This window comes from Podarcis erhardii (genome assembly GCF_964252035.2).
Source record: "Podarcis erhardii genome assembly, chromosome: 17".
NCBI lineage: Eukaryota > Metazoa > Chordata > Lepidosauria > Squamata > Lacertidae > Podarcis > Podarcis erhardii.
In genome coordinates, this window is record NC_138515.1 from 29,428,459 (window position 1) to 29,448,409 (window position 19,951).

Below are 19,951 nucleotides of genomic sequence, written 5' to 3' on the forward strand. Positions count from 1 at the left end.
GCAGGCACTGTCAGATACTTAAGAGGCCTTGATGCATCTCAAGCCCTGGTGATCAATGCTAAGACAGCAAGACGACAGTGTAGCTAACACTGTGAACTACAGATACCCATAGAGGGGGAATCTGTTTTAAACAGATTTCTGTGTGGAATTTCGCAGTTCCAACCTGACTGAGCTTTGCTTTTATTGGCGTGCCTCTTATATTGAATGCCTGCTTATCTCCAAACTGATCGTGCACTGTAAGTTGACTCATTGTACGTCAAAAATACGAACATTTGACATCTGCTGTGTATAAAGCCTCATAGGGTACTACATTTCTGTAGCACGGTTTTATAAGCAGCTAATAGTTGTATCTATAGACGGTTCCTGCACAGAGGGTTACAGTTTGAAAGACATGGCACAAAAGGAAAAAATGAAGGAGGAGGGGAGAGGAAAACAAGCAAACACAACCAGGAATTCTTAACATTACACAGCAGTTCACAGCTACAACAGAAACAGCTCAGGAAGAAGAGGAGTCAAATGGAAATGAGTTGATGCACTGCAAATGACTTATTGATCATAGTCTGAAGGCACCCAAGGCAACAACCTTGCTGAGTCTGGGACTGGTCAGGTAGGAGACCAAGTTTCGATGAAATGTGGGGTGTGGGGTGTGGCATGATAAAATCCTGCTTTCAGGCTTCCTGTAGTCATCTGGTTGGCCACTGTGAGAACAGAGTGCCAGACCAGAAGGCATGCTGGCCCGATTCAAAAGCGTTCTTAAAATAGAAGTCAACTTGGCATGATCACTTTGCCTAATCCACCCACTTCTATCTAGTACCAATACACAGATGCTGAAGATACAAGGCAGCAATGTATACAGTCATTCTTAAACAGTCTTGAACATTTTCACTTCTAGGGTGTGTGCGCGTGTGTGTTTTAAACTTTAGGTACTAACCACATGCAAAACGAAACCTCTTTGGGGTTTAGCTCAGCCACCGAAAATACAACTCCTAAAACTCCTTTACCAGAATTCTAAAGCAAAATGGGTTTCCGGTATTGTAAGCTGCCAACGAACTTGCCTGGCTCCAATGCACACTTTTAACACAAACAGGGGGAATCCAGCAGCCTTTCAAAATAACATGACCAGCTCAGGATACTGGAATAGACTCGTGTAGAAGGAGACACCAGGTGTATTCAACCTTCTTAAGGGAAATTAGATGCACTAGTGGTAGACTTAGTGATGTATGGAAGTGAGAGCTGGACCATAAAGAAAGCTGATCGTCGAAGAATTGATGCTTTTGAATTATGGTGCTGGAGGAGACTCTTGAGAGTCCCATGGACTGCAAGAAGATCAAACTCATCCATTCTTAAGGAAATCAGCCCTGAGTGCTCACTGGAAGGACAGATTGTGAACCACACACGTGCATTTAGGACGGAGGTAATGGGTCATTCACAAAAGAGGGGGCACACGTTCCCATAGGGTAGGCCTGGTAGAAAGCTTTTGATTCTGCTTGGATGTGAGTAAAGACAGTCTGCCCACCGTAAAAAAATAAAATAATTCTGCTTCTTAGCAGGGGAGCTCGATCATTTCCTTTCATATCTTAAGGAACTAAGAAGGGCAATGTACTAACATGCCTGCCAGTTTAATAAAACCAGCCATCACAGAATCATTCTAGCTGGGCAGATAAAAGCAAACAAGTACAGATAAGGGCAAGGAGCAGGAAATTTTGAACATGGAGGTGTGGAAAACCCATATGTGAGCTTGGCATACATGACACTGAAGCCAACTTTCATCGTGCTGAGATTTCCCTCTATATCTTACTTCCCGGTTCTTTCTTCAATCATTTCCAAGTCTCTAGATAAATATACATAGGCTGTGCTAGTCACTGATCGTAATAAAAAAAGTGACTTGATACACAGGGTGGGGTGAAAGTTGCCTAATCTTTTACTGTGTATAATAAACAGATATCTATTGTGTTTGGCCTTGGAGGGGCAGCAGGGCAGAAGAGGTGGGGGAAACCAGAAAGATCCCCTATACTGAGCCAGCAGTGTCAGAAACTCAGATATATAATCTAAGCATGGATGGATGGCGGCTAACAGAATGAGATTGAATCCTGACAAGACAGAAGTACTGTTTCTGGGGGACAGGAGGCGGGCAGGTGTGGAGGATTCCCTGGTCCTGAATGGGGTAACTGTGCCCCTGAAGGACCAGGTGCGCAGCCTGGGAGTCATTTTGGACTCACCGCTGTCCATGGAGGCACAGGTTAAATCCGTGTCCAGGGCAGCTGTGTACCAGCTCCATCTGGTACGCAGGCTGAGACCCTATCTGCCTGCAGACTGCCTCGCCAGAGTGGTGCATGCTCTGGTTATCTCCCGCTTGGACTACTGCAATGTGCTCTACGTGGGGCTACCTTTGAAGGTGACCCGGAAACTACAACTAATCCAGAACGCAGCAGCCACACTGGTGACTGGGAGCAGCCACCGAGACCATATATATATATATATATATATATATATATATATATATATATATATATATTATATAAAATTTTTATTGGGTTTTTACATTTTATAAAGACACACACACACAAAAAGACAAAGACAACACATATACAATTTCATACCCTTACTTTCTTTACTCTCTTTCCCTGACTTCCCCCACCCCCTCTTCATACATCCCAATTCCGATAATTAGTTCAGCAAGTTCTTATCTATAATCTTAAACATATTATTATTATTTTAAAAACTTAGCTCTTTTTACTTGTCCACATTTAATTTATCCAATTCTCTTATAAACATTAAATCCTTTTTCTAAGGTCGACCTAACTTCCCTTCCACGAATTTCTCCCTTTATTATATTAATTATAGGTCACAATGGCCAAATACAAAAATCATAAAATTTTGAAATTCTATTCTCCCCTCCCTCCCTATCCCGGTTTCCATCCCTTCCCAAGCAAATGTCCACAAAAACAGTTCCTAGCCCGGATTCCTCACATCCGAGGCCTTCAATTCTCTGTCAGTCTCTCTCTGCCGATTTTGTTGGTAATCCTTTTTGTTGGTCCTCAGGTCTCGAAGGAGTTTTGTCACAGTCACATCAAATTTTCTTCCATCCAAAATGTTTAAAAGCAATTGCTGCAAAAGGTCAGCTGCTCTCCCATACTCAAAGAGGAAGTCCCAATCATGTTTCTTTATTCTTTTAAATTCCAGTATTGCAAGTACTCCAGGGACTTCCTTCCTCATCTTTCTCATCTTTCGCAGATTTGTAATCCAAAGATCTTCTTTATTTTCTGACGATATAGGCTTCTGGTTGGTATTTTCCACCTGTACTTTCTCCACTCCTTCTTTCCTCTCCGCCAATTCCAAAGATGTCTCTTCTGGTTCAGCTGCAGATTTTTTATCAGTCGAATCCTTTATGCATTCAGCAGAGTTGTTTGTTTTAGAATTCAAGGTCATAAGTTCTTTGTTCATAGCCGTACTCTGCTCTTGCAAGATTCCCACGAGAAAAAACATTTTTTCTATCTCTGCCAGTAATTTTCCCTCTGCAGCCATTGTAATGTCTCTAGTTCCCCCTAGGGGGATTCCAATTGCTTAATAGTCCTTTTCCAACAATCCGTTACTTTGTTGTTTATTACTACTTTGTTTCCAACCACCTCAATTCAAATGTAACACCTTTAGTTCAGAGAGTTATTAAATAGCAAAGTTCTTGACTTTAACCGCCCGTTTGACAGCTCCTTTGACAGCTGTCAAACTCCTTATTCTTTTTCCTCCGGCACACACACAGGACGCTCCCGGGTTCGGGGGGAGGGGTTACACAAAAACTTCCAAAATTCCTCCCTTTCTCTCCAGCACAAAGACTTCTTCTGTCAAATTCATGGAAATATCTTTTATCTAGCACCAAAAAGACAGTAATCTCTCCACCTTAGTTCTCCAATCCTTGCTTTAGATCGTTTGTAGGTAGGGGGGGGTGCGGACTTCCCTTTAGCACATCCCCCGGTCGTGCCGAATTCAAAGGTAAAAATTTTAAAGTCCAAATTCCATTCTACTCACAGGTTGTTTGTTTTCCAGTCCAAATTTTGGGAAAAAAGTCAGTGCTCTCCGGCCATGGCTCGCGGCTTCGCTCCACTGAAGTAGCGGTCTACTCACAGCACCACGCCGCTCTCCGTACCCTCTCCGTAGCCTTTAAAAAGGCTCTTCGTGGGTCGGGGAAGGCGCTTAAAGGTGCCCGCCGAGTCACCAAGTCCGCAGGCTTCCGCGCCTGCGGTTTCTAAGGGTCCCCGCGTCGCCGGCGCAGTAAGACCCGTCTTCAGCAGAGCCAATTCCCTCCGGAGCTCGGAGGGAATCCACCATTAACCGATCGCGCTAACCCGGAAGTCCGCCACCGAGACCATATAACACCAGTCTTGAAAGACCTACATTGGCTCCCAGTACGTTTCCGAGCACAATTCAAAGTGTTGGTGCTGACCTTTAAAGCCCTAAACGGCCTCGGTCCAGTATACCTGAAGGAGCGTCTCCACCCCATCATTCTACCCAGACACTGAGGGCCTTCTGGCAGTTCCCTCACTGCGAGAAGCCAAGTTACAGGGAACCAGGCAGAGGGCCTTCTCGGTAGTGGTGCCCTCCCTGTGGAACGCCCTCCCACCAGATGTCAAAGAGAACAACAACTACCAGACTTTTAGAAGACATCTGAAGGCAGCCCTGTTTAGGGAAGCTTTTAATGTTTGATGTATCACAATATTTTAATATTCTTTTGGAAGCCGCCAAGAGTGGCTGGGGAAGCCCAGCCAGATGGGCGGGGTATAAATAATAAATTATTATTATTATTATTATAAGCACCAAATGGCTTCTTAAACCAAGGTTAGACTCACCAAAATGGAATGTCTCGTTGGACTGGCTGTGATTGATTCTCAAGTTAAACATCTGGCCAGTTCAGACGACTACCTTGAGCTAGGTGAAGAGCTTAAAGAAGAAAAGTCACTTGATGCTGGAGGTATCAGGCATCATCCTGGTGCCCCGGCACTTGGTCGCAAAATGCGCCTGGCACCTGGCTAATTTCGAACACTGGTTTGTGGCACAAGACCTTCCAATTCTCAATATTTGTGCCACCTGAATTTGCTGGTACGTGAACATAGCAATAGCCTGGAAACACCCCTAGCTTCCTTTATTATGTCTGGCTTCCAGCTTTCGAAGCCAGATTTGGGCTACAACCACCGGGACAGTAAAAGAGCACAGAGGAAAATCACTCAGAGAATGTTACATTTGTCCACACTCCAATCTGCGACAGATATGATTAATAGTGAACACCACATCAAACTGCTAAAGGACAAGGGGCATCCCTTCTCTGTGGGATAATTCTTCCAAAATTTGCCTTCCTGGGACACTCTGACACACCATACAGTACATAATATGGAAAACAAAACACTCCTGCACAGTTGCTCTTATGCAATATAATTAATCATCTACAAATCAAGGTAATCTTAGAATGTGCCAAGATATAAAGCGCTGAGAAGTCTGGGAACAGGAAAAGCCAAGATAGCGGGCTTGCTTAATTTGGGAGTTTTCCCCAGTTTTTGTAACGGAGCAGATTTTCAACAGCCTCAACTATTTCACAAGAGGATTTTTATCCACGTTATAAATACAGTCCCATCTGCAACCAAACGCCCATGGCCACGATTCTGGAAAAACTAGTGAATGACGACAGACATGGATGAGAGTCATTCAAGAGGCGCACTCTTCAATTAGAGCAGACTGGAGCATACACTATGTTAAAGGTCAGGCTCAGCTCTGCACACACAAACAATGCTGCTAAATACCGGAGTGCATCTGAGCATGTTTCCAGTATTCACACTCTTCACGGGTACATCTGTGTTCATGTGCCTAGCAGCAATGAAGGAAAAAACTACCCTACGTCTTCCAACATAACTAGCGCATGTCTGAAGCCACACTAAATATAATTTCAGGACAGATTTCTCAATTTGGTTAAAAACTCATTTTGGGGGGGAAATGCAGCAAAATGGAGTAGGTAAAGGAAAAGGACCCCTGGACAGTTAAGTCCAGTCAAATTTGACTATGGGGTTGCGGCGCTCATCTCTGCTTTCAGGCCGAGGGAACCAGCGTTTGTCCACAGGCAGCTTTCCGGGCCATGTGGCCAGCATGACTAAACCACTTCTGGTGAAATGGGACACCGTGATGGAATCCAGAGCGCACGAAAACGCTGTTTACCTTCCCGCCACAGCGGTACCTATTTATCTACTCACACTGGTATGCTTTCAAACTGCTAGGTTGGGAGGAGCTGGGACAGAGCAATGAGAGCAAACCCCGTTGTGCAGATTCAAACCTCTGACCTTACGACCGTCAAGCCCAAGAAGCTTGGTGGTTTAGACCACAGTGCCACTCACATTCACCAAAATGGAGTATTTCATACAGGGTAGATATGAATTGTGGCTAATGCTGCATATGCTACTTCCCATTCCAGCACTGGGAGAGCATTGGTTGCAGAGCAAATGGAGAGTGGGCAGAGCCTCAGTCCACTCCCTTAAAAGTGACTAAAGAATTAGGGTAGTTACATGTACACTTTCTGATTCTGTGGTACCTGATTTATTTGTTCCAGCTTTCCACTAAATTGACTAATAACATCTTTGACCACAATCCTAATCACACTCAACTAGCCATAAATGCCACTAAACTCAACAGGACTTGCTTCTGAATAGGACTGTGCTATGCAGATGGTCAAAGCAGCGCACAAAATTATTTTAGGCAATATAATCAATATTAAAATTCTTAAAACAAAAGTATGCCTAAATCAATAAAAGGACAGCTAAGAGCCTGGGCCATTCCTGCATAAAGAAAAGCTAAAATATTGGGGGCTTTTCAGGTGGGGGAGAGAAGACAACTAGGAAACATGACAGATGGTTTTCACATAAAGAGCAGTAGCAGCAAAAGTGAATTTTGTCCCTCTTATATAATACAGTGGAACCTTGGTTCCTGAACAGCTTAGTTGATGAACAAATGAGCTCCCAAACGCCAAAAACCCACGAGTAAGTGTTCCGTTTTTTGAACATTGTTCAGAAGCCGAATGTCCGATGCAACTGCCAGCTATTGTTTCTGGGGTACCTGCACCAATCGGAAGCCATGCCTTGGTTTTCTAACCTTTCGCGAATTGAATGGACTTCCAAAATGGATTACGTTCGAGAACCAAGGTTCCACAGTACAGTGGAAGGTCCATTCTTAACCTGAAACTGTTCTTAACCTGAAGCACCACTTTAGCTAACGGGGCCTCCTGCTGCTGCCGCACAATTTCTGTTCTCATCCTGAAGCAAAGTTCTTAACCCGAGGTACTACTTCTGGGTTAGCAGAGTCTGTCACCTGAAGCATCTGTCACCTGAAGCGTCTGTAACCTGAGGTACCACTGTACTGGAACTTGGGACCACCCAAGGAAAAATCATTAACATATTGAATTTGCTGCAACCACACTAGCATCATTGGTTTTAAACAAGGCAAATTCATGCCTAATATTCATGATAGCTAGATGGAACCTCCATGTGCAGAAGCAGAGAATCTCTGAATACTCACTGCAACAGCACGGGAGGGGGTGTCTACATATGTGACTTGTGGGCTGTGTTTGGCTTAGTGGTTCACAAGTTGTGCAGGCCTGAGCCTGCCTCCCCATCTGAAATTTCCATACTGCGTGTCCTTATTGGGCAGCGGATATATTTAGTCTCCTCAACAACACAAGGTCAAAACAACAAACTCCAGGGCTGCATTTCAGTTACGATAGTATCAGAGTTCAGTCAGCAGCAGCTCAGCAAAGCAATTTATGGGAAGCTAGGAGTCAAGGAAAGCCATATTGCATTGGAAAAGGAATTATCTCAATAACTGCATTAGATTCCTTTAGAGAAAATACACACACACACACACACACACACACGACACACACACACACATGTTGTTTGCTATATATACACAGATATAGCACAATGTTGTGAGTCCCAAACCTGCAACACTGAAACAAGGAACTTTATGACTATCATTTAGTACAGGGGTCAGCAAACTTTTTCAGCAGGGGGCCGGTCCACTTCCCCCCAGACCTTGGTGGGGGGGCAGACTATATTTTGAGGGGGGGAAATGAACGAATTCCTATGCTGCACAAATAACCCAGAGATGCATTTTAAATAAAAGGACACATTCTACTCATGTAAAAACACGCTGATTCCTGGACTGTCCGTGAGCCGGGTTTAGAAGGCACTCCTATCTTTGGATAGAGGTGCCATTTCAGGAATACATTTCAGTTGTTTTTTTGTGTTTTTTTTTTGCATTTCTAGACTGGAAGGAAGCAAGACTGGAAAGGACAAGGGGAGTTGCTAATGATTACCTTCGTTATTGCATAAATGGATTATGGATAAACTACCGTTGCGGACACACAAAAACAGTAGAAAACCAGCATCATCAAGCGCAAAGTAAATGTACAACAGGAACAGAAACACAATCTACATACCATATTTTTTGCTCTATAAGACTCACCTTTTCCCTCCTAAAAAGTATGGGGAAATGTGTGTGCGTCTTATGGAGCGAATGCAGGCTGCACAGCTATCCCAGAAGCCAGAACAGCAAGAGGGATTGCTGCTTTCACTGTGCAGCGATCCCTCTTGCTGTTCTGGCTTCTGAGATTCAGAATATTTTTTTTCTTGTTTTCCTCCTCCAAAAACTAGATGCGTCTTGTGGTCTGGTGCGTCTTATAGAGCGAAAAATACGGTAAATGTGACGTTCTCGCTGGCCTCCTTCCAAGAAGACAGCTAACAGCAAAGGCACTAATCTCCACATGAACACACAAAAGGCAAAGCCAAGATCGCTGTGGCTGCATCTTTAGCTCTGGACCTAGTAACTTCACCCATATTAAGCCCTTCCAGCAAGACATTTAGCAAAACCAGACCATTATTGCATTAAAAAATGGGCTAAACAATGGTTCTCATTGTGTGCAACTTAAAGTAGTGGAAAAGATATACACATTGGGCATCCATCTATCATCATACATGTTTAATGCAAGTATAAACAAGCACACACAAATACAGACACACAGGCAAACACACAAAGCTTATAATAACAGGGAGGATAACAGCAGGTGGGAACGGGGATTGAATACTTACAGCAAGCTCAGACAGTCAAGTGCTTACCGTTTGGAGGCAGAAAAGCGGTTACAAATAAGACAAGCTGCTTCTACATACTCCAGGGACTCCAAAGGTATGCTTGTGTTTTTAAAATAAAAAATGGTTTAATGGAGAGGGGGGAACCTGAGAGCCCAGTGTTATAAGAATTTATGGTCTCAAATATATAAATTAAATGTTCATAAATTTACAAAGTATGTAAACCAGGTGTCTGAAATAGTACAGGAGAACAATCCTGAAACCATTTTGAATCTTCGAAATTGACCTCAAATGTTTCTCTGCAAGGAGGAAGGAAATGGAAAAGCCTCTCCATTGTCTTTTGCTTACCTGTCTTTAGGGCATCTTTGTGTATGAATAGGGTGAGCCTGTGACCTGGATTCAGGAATTAAAGTATTTACCATCACCAAAGAATGGCCAGGCTGCCCAAGTAAGCAATCACTGGCCATTATCAGGTATTCTGGCAGACAGGATTTCTGTTGTAGACTGCCTCCTTCTGTGATGTATGCATGGTGCTTTTGGGGGTGGTCTTGAGCTACAGGGTGGGCAATTTCAAAAGTCTATATAAGGGCTTGCACACCTTTGTTCTGGGTTCCTCCTCTCTCCTGCGTGGGGAGGGGGGCAGTGAGACCCTGTTGCAACAGTTTAATAAAGATCAGGCTTACTAGCTGCTTTGCTTCTCAATATTCTCTGGTTAAAAAGGTAAAGGGACCCCTGACCATTAGGTCCAGTCGCGGATGACTCTGGGGTTGCGGCACTCATCTCGCTTTACTGGCCGAAGGAGCCAGTGTACAGCTTCCGGGTCATGTGGCCAGCATGACTAAGCCGCTTCTGGCGAACCAGAGCAGTGCACGAAAACACCGTTTACCTTCCTGCCGGAGCCATACTTATTTATCTACTTGCACTTTGATGTGCTTTTGAACTGTTAGGTTGGCAGGAGCAGGGACTGAGCAACGGGAGCTCACCCCGCTGTGGGGATTCGAACCGCCAACCTTCTGATGGGCAAGTCCTAGGCTCTGAGGTTTAACCCACAACGCCACCCGCGTCCCTAATCTCTAGTTATTTTCTCTTATTGATAGGGAACCCACTTAAGGACTCTATATGGGCTCTTGGATACCTCATAAGGAAAAAGGAGCAGCTTTTGTTTACATCACCAGCAAGGATTAAGTGTGCTCCCTTGTCCCCAGAAACTGCAGAATGTTGGAGTGTCCACTGGGTATGGGAACTGGGAAATCTTGGGGAGGGAAAAAGCAACTTGCTTTGTTTAACCCTCCACCCTACTTTATAGTTTTCTGGAAGACAGCATGTCAGTCTGGCTGGCACCCTGAACAGAAGCAAGTCTGCCCAAGTGAGAGGGATGCATTGCAGTACAGTCGTACCTTGGAAGTCAAACAGCTTAGTTCCCAAACGTTTTGGCTCCCAAACGTCGCAAACCTGGGAGTGACTGTTTCGATTTGCGAACAATTTTTGGAAGCCAAACGTCTGACAGGGCTTCCGATTGGCTGCAGGGGCTTTCTGTAGCCAATCAGAAGCTGTGCTTTGGTTTTGAATGTTTTGGAAGTCGAACGGACTTCCGGAACAGATTCCGTGCAACTTCCAAGCTATGACTGTAATTTGTTCTTCTAGCTTGTAGTTATTTTTCGCATTCTGTTGCATTCTTAGCATGAAGAAAAACTAGGACAAGCCCATGTAGATGAAGCATGTCCCATTAACTACCAATAAATGGAACACTCTACTATGCATGTATCGCCCTGGTGAGACAGTGAGCAGGCAGGCAGGGTCTCAGCCAGCGCACTGGAATGAATTTCTGGAAACAAAATGCTTTTTTGCATGGCCTGAGCAGAAGCAGTGGACAACGTTATACCTAATTATTGTATCTTGTCTTCACCCCCCCCCATCCCACTGCCCAGCTCACAAACTGTGCAGAATATTCTTACATCATGAATGGTCCGTGTCACCATTAAGAAAAAGAGGTAGGCATAATAGGCCAATATATATGTGGACTCTGTCCCTGGATTAAGTGACTTTTCTTCTCAAAGTTCTCACAAGTTCTTAACCTAGCTCAAGGTTCTCACTTGAACTAGCCAGATGTTTAACTGATAATCAATCACAGTCAGTCCATCATTTGAAAAATAAGACTTTAGAGCCATCTTGCCCCAAAATGGCAAGTATACATTCCGTTTTGGTGACTGCAACCTTGCCTAGCTTATATATTCGAGTTTCTAACACTGCCCCACCCCACTCTCCACATCAATAAATGCCAAATTAATGACAGTGTTTCTAATCTTTGAAAATTAGGAAGTTAGCTCTGCTTCAATATTGTTTACACTGACTGACAGCAGCTTTTCAGAGTTTCAGGAGACATTTTGCATCCCAACCAGTGGTTTTACCACTGAGCTAGGGCCCTGTGTCTGATGCCAACAGTGTTGCATGTTTAGTCACCGTGTTAAGAAAACCTTGTTCCCTTGAACTTTCCATGAATGGATTAACATTGATCTGTTTCAATAAATGGGAACTGTTACTTACGTTTCTCAAACAAGTTGCGTTTTTACAATCTTAAGGTAAAGAGTTGCACTTTTAGTTCGTATTCCCTCAGGGTTACTACAGTAGATAAGGTCTGAGTGGTTTCATTTACTGTTGCTATGATGCACAACACAGAGATAAGGCCCAAAGTAATAGCAGAATATGCAAATACAATAAAAACTGGTCTCTTCCTATTTTGTAAATGGAACACTTTTATATTCTAAAATACTAACATAAAACAAGGAAAGTAAAACAATAAAAAAGATCTGCAATCAGTTTCATAGGTGGATTTGACTGGACACGTTAGAGCATGTATATTTGTGGTTTAATTACCGTATTTTTTGCACCATAACACTCACTTTTTTCCTCCTAGAAAGTAAGGGGAAATGTCTGTGTGTGTTATGAAGCGAATGCCTACAGGTGGCGGGGGGGATCTGCTGCAGTCGTGAGCAGAGGATCCATGGTTCCCCTTCCCTCCTCCGTGGCTCGCTTTGAAACAGCAAAGCGGGAGAAGAGCCGCTGAGTGGGGAGGAGAGAGGGAAAGAGAGCCTGCTTGCTTCAAAGGAGCAAAGCGGGAGAGGAGAGGAGCCTTCTCCTCTTATACCCCTCTTCTGCATTATTAGCAGCATCCTTCTCCACGCGTGTTCCTTCTCTTCTTATACCCCTCTCCTGCATTATTAGCAGCACCCTTCTCCACACACCCCACGCGTGCTCCTTGTCCCTTGAGTGCTTTTCCTTCCCTCCCCACCTAAAACGTGGTTACAAAGCACGGATCCACATGGATCCTCAGGATTTTTGCACTGGGTCACCCCAAATTCACCATCAGATCACATAGCATGTCCATGGCTACATCTTGCACCAAAAAAATCACGCACCCACTGTTGCCTGGGGTCGCAGTGGTGCAAAAACGTGGTTACAAAGCATGGATCCACATGGATCCTCAGGATTTTTGCATTGGGCTACTCCAAACTCACCGTCAGATCACATGTCTGTGGCCACAGCATGAACCACAAAAATCATACATCCACTGTTTCGTTTAGAATTTTTTTTTTCTTGTTTTCCTCCTCTAAAAACTATGTGCGTGTTATGGTCAGGTGCGTGTTATAGAGTGAAAAATACGGTATATAGCAATTCTCCCAATTATTGGGGGGGGGGGAGATAAAGATTTTCTAAAAAACTGACCAAAATGAATAAAATATTTGAGTTCACATATAAAACTAATTTAGATTTTGAAATATAAGCTAAGTTAGAGAGAACTAGAGCTTGGTTGGACTTAATTTATATAAAAGAAACGCTAATGGCCATGAGCTACAATAAACAACCGTATTTCTACCTAAGCGGGAGAGTGATAAAACCTATCAACTATTAACACACTATGTAAGAGAGACAATGAAAAGAGAACATTGCCAATCTTGTCAACAAACTCCAAAACATTCATTTAGAGCTTCCAGATGAATTGTATTTATTTAAAGGGCTTATAATCTGCTTTTTTAAAGAACCCTGATCCACAAAGAAGCTCAAAATAGATGTAAGAGCGAAAGCCAAGTACAGATACTGTGCAGAACCATTTAAACAGCCATTTCATAGCACTATCAAAAGCCTAACAGAAGTAAACCAAAGCAAAAGCTCAGTTGGTCAGAGCAGTGTTTTTCAACCTTTTCTGGGGCAAAGGCACACTTGTTTCATGAAAAAAATCACGAGGCCACCATTAGAAAATATTTAAAAATTTAACTCTGTGCCTATATCGACTATATATAAAGTAATTCTCTTGAATAGGAATCAAATAAACACAAAGAAAGTATTTTATAATTACTTTATTATGAAATAGTAAGTAAACAGAAATATGAAAAATTATAAAATACTTTATTTTTAAATCTTTCGAATTTTTCAATTTTCCCCACGGCACACCAGGCAACATCTCGCGGCACACTAGTGTGCCGCAGAACAGTGGTTGAAAAACAGTGGGTTAGAGGATAGTGCTGGTAATGCCAATGTGTAGATCTTCAGTGTAGATCTTCAGGGTCTGGGCAGGCTCGATAACAGCAGTCCTTTAAGTAACCCAGCCCCAAACCATGTCTGCACTCCACAAAGGCAGAAGAACTGCATGGCTTGAGCAACAGAGGAGGGAGGAAGAAAAGGACCACATTATCTATTCCAAGGTGAGGAGAAAGAAAGTGGTGGATTTCGCCATGCTTCACTGTAGCTGCAGAACAGAACTCTCTGAGCAACTGGGCACCCAGCTTATATAGGCATTCTGCCAATATTGAAAAACAGAAGGTTGATAAATCAGGACGTTGGCTGCAATGGGAAGACTTCATGCCAAACTTCATAGATTACACTTGAGCTCCATGCAGTGTCTAAACAAACAACTTGGGTTCTTTGGAACCGTCCCAACACATTTTCAAAAGAGGGTGAGAGAAAAGAATATTCCTTTAGGGAGAACATGAGGCTTGCGTCGTGCCCTGAAGTTTCCTGACTAACCTGAGGAGAGTAAGAAACATAGAAAATGGGCAAGAGAATGAAGAAGAAGAGGCAGAAACCAGCTTGGATCAAAGAGATGAGATTCCACACACAAAAAGCTAAGCCAAATGGGGGCTCACTCACATTTCCGTTTTGTGCAGATTTTTAAAATGATTGACGTTTTATTATGTTTTATGTGTGTTGGAAACCACCCATAATAAGCTGTGGCTTTCCCAGCAAAAGCAATGGGGCAAAAAAAAGCAACAGGACATGGACCTAGAAATCCCAGCGCAAAAGAAAATGGGGGTGAGCCTGGAGTCTTCGAGACACATTGTTAAAGGCACAGGTTACTGAGGGGAAGGAATACCTCAGCACAGAATGCGTTTAGACTGAGGATGACACTAAATGGAAGAGGCACTACAAAATATATGCCGAGTCACAACCAGTGCAGACAGGTTGGGCCACCCTAAGGGGCAGAGTTGAGAGGCAAGAGCCAATTGAGTCTCTCAATTTGTGACTGGATTTGGTCTTGCGTGACAAAAACAACCAACCCATGTGGGAACTGGAAGTATGGCCAACAGTCAGAGGTGTTGGGAGCTGTAGTGTGTGTGTGCGCTCATGACATAGATTATCAGAGGCTCACTATGTCAGGCTCCTATTGGAAGACCGGACAAACGCTAGAACATTAGCAGTGGTGAAATTTTTATCAGTGGTTGCAAGAACCAATGATCCCTATCTTTAAGTCCGAACAAAATGCTTGTTTAACCTGGAGGGAGGCTGTCTGAATTGTGCATTGCTTTGTAACGATTTATTGGGTCTTTCGACCGTTATATATATATATATATATATATATATATATATATATATATGGCACCATGTATGGCACCATGTTGTCTAACTCTGAAGCAGAGGTGTGTGCCTGTGTTGGCAGTTGCTACAAATTCTAAGTTGCAGAGTTTAATATTACATACATCCAGAGTTCTCACATTTCACATTCCCAAGCATACAAGCAGTCACCTACCCAATTCCTTTTGTTCTCCAAAGACTTTGCTATAAATTTATGTCCACAGCAATTAAACAGACTACACCGCAACACTTTATGTTCCAGAGTTTCCACCATTGTCCTCCACACTGACCCCAGAAGTTCTTCCGGAAGAATCCCTCAGAACTAACGTAATGTGACTGCATAATGGAAACTACCAAATCCCGCCAAAGTGAACACCTTTCAGCAATTTACTTATGTAAGTTTTGTTACGTATGGTGAAAGTAAACACCTTCCATGTACAAGGAAGACATTATTTGGGCATTAAACTCTGCCAAGTACGCTCTTACATCCAAAGTTCTCACAGTTCAGTCCCATGTACACAAGTCCTCGCTTTATCAACAAGGACAATCAGCCTATGCCAGAGTCTGCTTCCTCTCAGAGTGCCGAATGCACAGCTACCTAAAGGTAAAGGAATCACGTTGTTCTGGGGCACATGCAGAGTGCCAGCTGAATCAAGTTCCTTAGTAACATTCTCAGTTGGTACCAGTCTGCCCAGAAGTTTTAAATGAAACCAATAACTTTAGTATTTAACAAACTAGTATTTGGGGGGGGGGGGAGAATTAAGTGGGTTGAGAAGAAAAGTTCAAACGTATCAGCCTAGGTCAAGGGTGAAGCCAGGGGGCAACTGTCCCCCCCCCAAATCAAGCAATTAAAAAAAAAAATACTTAGCTGACCAATTGCATCACAGATAACTCAGTTCTGCCCCCCTAACATAAAGCCTGCCCCCCCAATAAATCCTGGCTATGCCCATGGCTGGGACATGGGTGGTGCTGCGGGTTAAACCACAGCGCCTAGGGCTTGCCGATCAGAAGGTTGGTGGTTCGAATCCCCGCGATGGGGTGAGCTCCCATTGCTCGGTCCCTGTTCCTGCCAACGTAGCAGTTCGAAAGCACGTCAAAGTGCAAGTAGATAGACAGGCACTGCTCCGGTGGGGAGGTAAACGGCATTTCCATGCACTGCTCTGGTTCGCCAGAAGCGGCTTAGTCATGCTGGCCACATAACCCGGAAGCTGTACGCCGACTCCCTCAGCCAGTAAAGCGAGATGAGCGCCGCAACCCCACGACTGGACCTAATGGTCAGGGGTCCCTTTACCCTTTACCTATGCCCATGGCCTAGCTCAGTGACCTGATAAGAAAGCAAATCTTCCGCCTTCTAGCAATCCGATCATTCATTTGATGAGCAGGGAGCTGTAATAGCTCCTTTTAAGCTGATCTGTACAGCTCAGCTGAGGAGGGTGAATGCAGCACCCAAACCAAAACTGGTTTGCCACCCTTGAGCTAAAGGAACATCCAGGACACATGCATGATGATCAGGGAAATATTCCACAGAAGTGAATATAAACAGAAACAGCAACGTGGATGTTAAAGATATTAGCAGGGCTGTCTTACCCATAGGCGCTAGGGGTGCAGGGCACCTGGGCGCCGGGCTCTCAGGGGTGCCAGGCCGAGAGTCCAGGGCCCAAGAGTTGAGTCTGGGGAAGAGCCTGCCCCTCGGTCGGAGCACCACAGCGAGTTGCGGGTGGCTCTGTGTCATGAGTTTGGGGGCAACTGAGCCAGTCAGACACTGAGGCGGCTGGCTGGCTCCGCCCTCCTGCGCGCCTGGGACTGGGAAACCTGGGGGAGGTGCAGGGTGGATCTTTGCGCCCCGGTGCCACGTATGCTTAAGACAGCCCTTGATATCAGAACTGGAACAAATACCATTTGGACACGTACCACCTAACTCTGGCAATTCCGAGAAGCTTCTGACTTCTTTTTCCTGAGACACCAGCATGCTCACCCATGCATAGTTGATGCTAGGGTGTGGCAATCACCCTTAAGATTAAAACTGAATGCAGAAATGTGGGCAGGTGAGAGCAAGAACATTACAGAAACATAGTTCCTGTTGCTGCTGCGTAGGGATCATTTATTGAAAGGAAACATATCCACTGGGTTAGCGCGTCCCCTGAGTTGTTTGGCTCCTAAATGATGTCTAACAAACTATTCCGAGGAGGAGGAGGCTACAGTGGTAGAAAGAAAATATGACTAGGTTATAAAATTACTGTACACAACTTCAGGGAGGCAGTTTATAAATCTGCAAAATTAATAATGAACAAAGCAAACTGTATTAACATGGAGGTATTGCAGAAAGTGTAGGTAGATTTGCATGCCCTCTGGAGCAGACTGAGGCCTGCATTTCTGCTGGTTCCTGATTCAGCAGAGGAAAGGCAGGGGATATTATAGCAGTGCACACTAGTGTGGCAATATGCCATACGCTGGACCACTTTTGGCACATTTGCTAAAGAGGTTCGCTCTCTTTCCAGCGGGAAAGATCCAGAACAATACAGAAATGGAGATTGCTCACAGGGTTTTGTGGCGGGTCCAGAAAGCTGTCCACGGATAAAATTAAAAAGTTAAACCAGGGACACCTCTCCTTCAGTAAGGGGAGAGAACATGTTTGTCTAGGAAGAAGCGCCTTTTCAGCAACGTGGCACATGTGATTCATCCACTTATATTCCTTTCACAAACATTGTCAGAAGTTGCACTGTGGGGTTGTTTAGTTGCACTTCAGCAAGACAGATTTAGAGCTATCAAAGAGCGACTCCGGAAAGGTGGGGGGAGCTTTGAGGGAGGAAAGGGGTGGCTGTAGCAGAAGAGGAAGTTATGAGCAACAGCCCATTTCGAAGCACGCTTACTTCAGCCCAAGTCCCACTGAACTCAAAGGAAGTTCCCTGCGCGCAAGTGAGCAATGGCGCTAAGCAGCCACGCAGTCCGATCCTGTGCGTATTTACGCAGAGGTCCCGCTTAGCTCCGCTGGGCCCCCCTTCCAAATAAGAGCGCAGACAGACTTTATGGGGTAAAAGATGCCGCTCTTCACCCATTTTACAAGGGATACAAAAGCTATGGGGCATTGTGTTCCTCGGCACACCCACCCACCGCGTTTCATGTGCTATTTAGCCCGACGAAGAACTCTGGAGAACTCAAAAGCTTGCTCGCCGTTTTCAGACGGTTGAGACCAAGCCATTGCCCATTTTGTGTAACAAGCCATACCAGGGAAGAATCTTGCGAACCCAGCGCGCTAGCTGTTTATTATCCTGGGGAAAGTTCCGCTACGTTTAATCCAAAGGAAAGAAAAAAGGGATAGTATAAAAGGGAAAGGAGAGGCGCACGCGAATCCGCGCCCGGGTTGAGAAGAGGCTTCCGAAAGAAGGACGGGCCGTCGAGGAAGTAGGAACAGGAATGGGTGGGGGGAGAGAAAGTGGGGGGCTGGGAGGAAGAGCCGGGGAAGCGCGTGGGGTTCAGGAGGAGGAGAGAGGCTAAGGAGATGGGGGGGGGGACCCGCGACGGCAGCGTTTTGGGCAAAGGGCCGTCGGGGCTGGCGATGGAGAGGGTGGGTGGGGGGAACACGAGGACGCCAGCTGGAGAGCGAGAGGCCGGCCGAGCCCGGGACTTACCCAGATGCGGAGAAGGCTCGGGGCAAGAGGCGTCCGGCTTGGAGGCATTGGGCGCCGCGGCCGCCGGGTCCTTCCGAGAGGGCGCCGGGCCGCGGGGCGCCGCCGCTTCCAGGCTCCACTGGAAGCTGAGCGTGCTGCCGGCCAAGCAGTAGAAGACGACGGCCAGGAGGTGGAGGACGCAGAAGATGACCAGCAGGCGGCAAGCCTTCTGCAGCGAGGCGCCGGGCAGCTCCTTCATGGTGCGCGCCGTCAGTGCTGCTCCGAGCGCGGCATCCGAGGGCGCAGCATCGCGGCGCGCTCGGCAGGCCGGGGAAGCGACGGCACCGCTACAAAGGCGCCCAGGCGCTCCGCAGCCGCCTGCCTGCCTGCCTGCCTGCTGTCCTGCCCGGCGCGGAGGGGAGGGGAATTGTGATGTCAGGCTGGGACTCCGCCTTTCCCCGCGGCGGAGGGGCGGTGGCTCCCGTTGGGGAGCTCCTCCTCCTCCTCCTCCCCCTGGAGGTAATGTGGCGGCGGGCAACCCCCGACTTGGAGCCCTTGCTTGGCCAAGTCTCCCGGAGGCTGCGAGGAGACCCCTCCGCCGCGCTCACCCTGAAAGCAAACCAGCCTTGAACCTCCCTAAGCCGGATGGCTGACTGTGGAAGATTCCCCCCCCAATTTTTTTTATTAGTTTTCACAGCATTATAAACAAACAATCAATCAATCAATCAAATAAACAAACAAATAAGACAAACAAACATAAATCATAGCCTTATTAAAAATTACACTTATTAACATTGTTAAGTGACTTCCTCACTTCCCCTTGGTTGAATTTCATTGCATGTCCTTTTAACGGTTTTCCAAATCACAGTTCTTATAAAATTTAACTTAAACATTAACATCCTTAGATCTTCACATTATGAAATTAAACATATTAATTCATCACTTAACAAATAAAATCCTAAGACAGTTAAGTATCTGCAAGCTGTTTTCAGTTAATTTAACTTAACATATTAACTAAATAATCATTAAATTTAATCCACTCTTCCTGATATTCCTCCTCCTTCTGAACGCGGACTCTTGCGGTTAGGTCGGCTAGCTCCGAAAAACCCATCATCTTCATCTGCCATTCTTCTATCGTTGGAAATTCTTGGGTTTTCCACCTTTTAGCTAACAAAATACTAGCAGCAGTTGTGGCATACAAAAATAATTTAACATCTTTCTTGGGCAGACTTTGGAGGATTTGGTGCAGGGAAGGCTGCGTTCACACAACCTATTCATGTGCTCTTCGTGTACACGCGTTTGCCCGGCTTATCTAGCGTGCCCCCTGGCGGTGACTTTGAGTGCGCGCCGGCAGGCAAGTCTGGCGCTAAATCCTCGCGTGTG

The 19,951-nt window shown here is 45.3% G+C and overlaps 1 protein-coding gene and 1 long non-coding RNA gene across 2 annotated transcripts in view; one reads left to right on the forward strand and one right to left on the reverse strand.

Moving 5' to 3' along the window:
• B4GALT1 (beta-1,4-galactosyltransferase 1) overlaps positions 1-18,950 on the reverse strand; it is a 50,476-nt gene extending 31,526 nt beyond the window's left edge. Inside the window, exon 1 of the mRNA XM_081845630.1 lies at positions 18,590-18,950. Coding sequence (XP_081701756.1) covers positions 18,590-18,827 — 238 coding nt within the window. The 5' untranslated portion in view covers positions 18,828-18,950. The remainder of the gene's footprint in view (positions 1-18,589) is intronic.
• Positions 8,464-19,515, forward strand: LOC309332647. The gene is made up of 2 exons (XR_014152281.1): positions 8,464-8,735; positions 19,336-19,515. It is a non-coding gene; the product is annotated as an uncharacterized lncRNA (long non-coding RNA).
• The last annotated feature ends 436 nt before the right edge of the window (positions 19,516-19,951 follow it).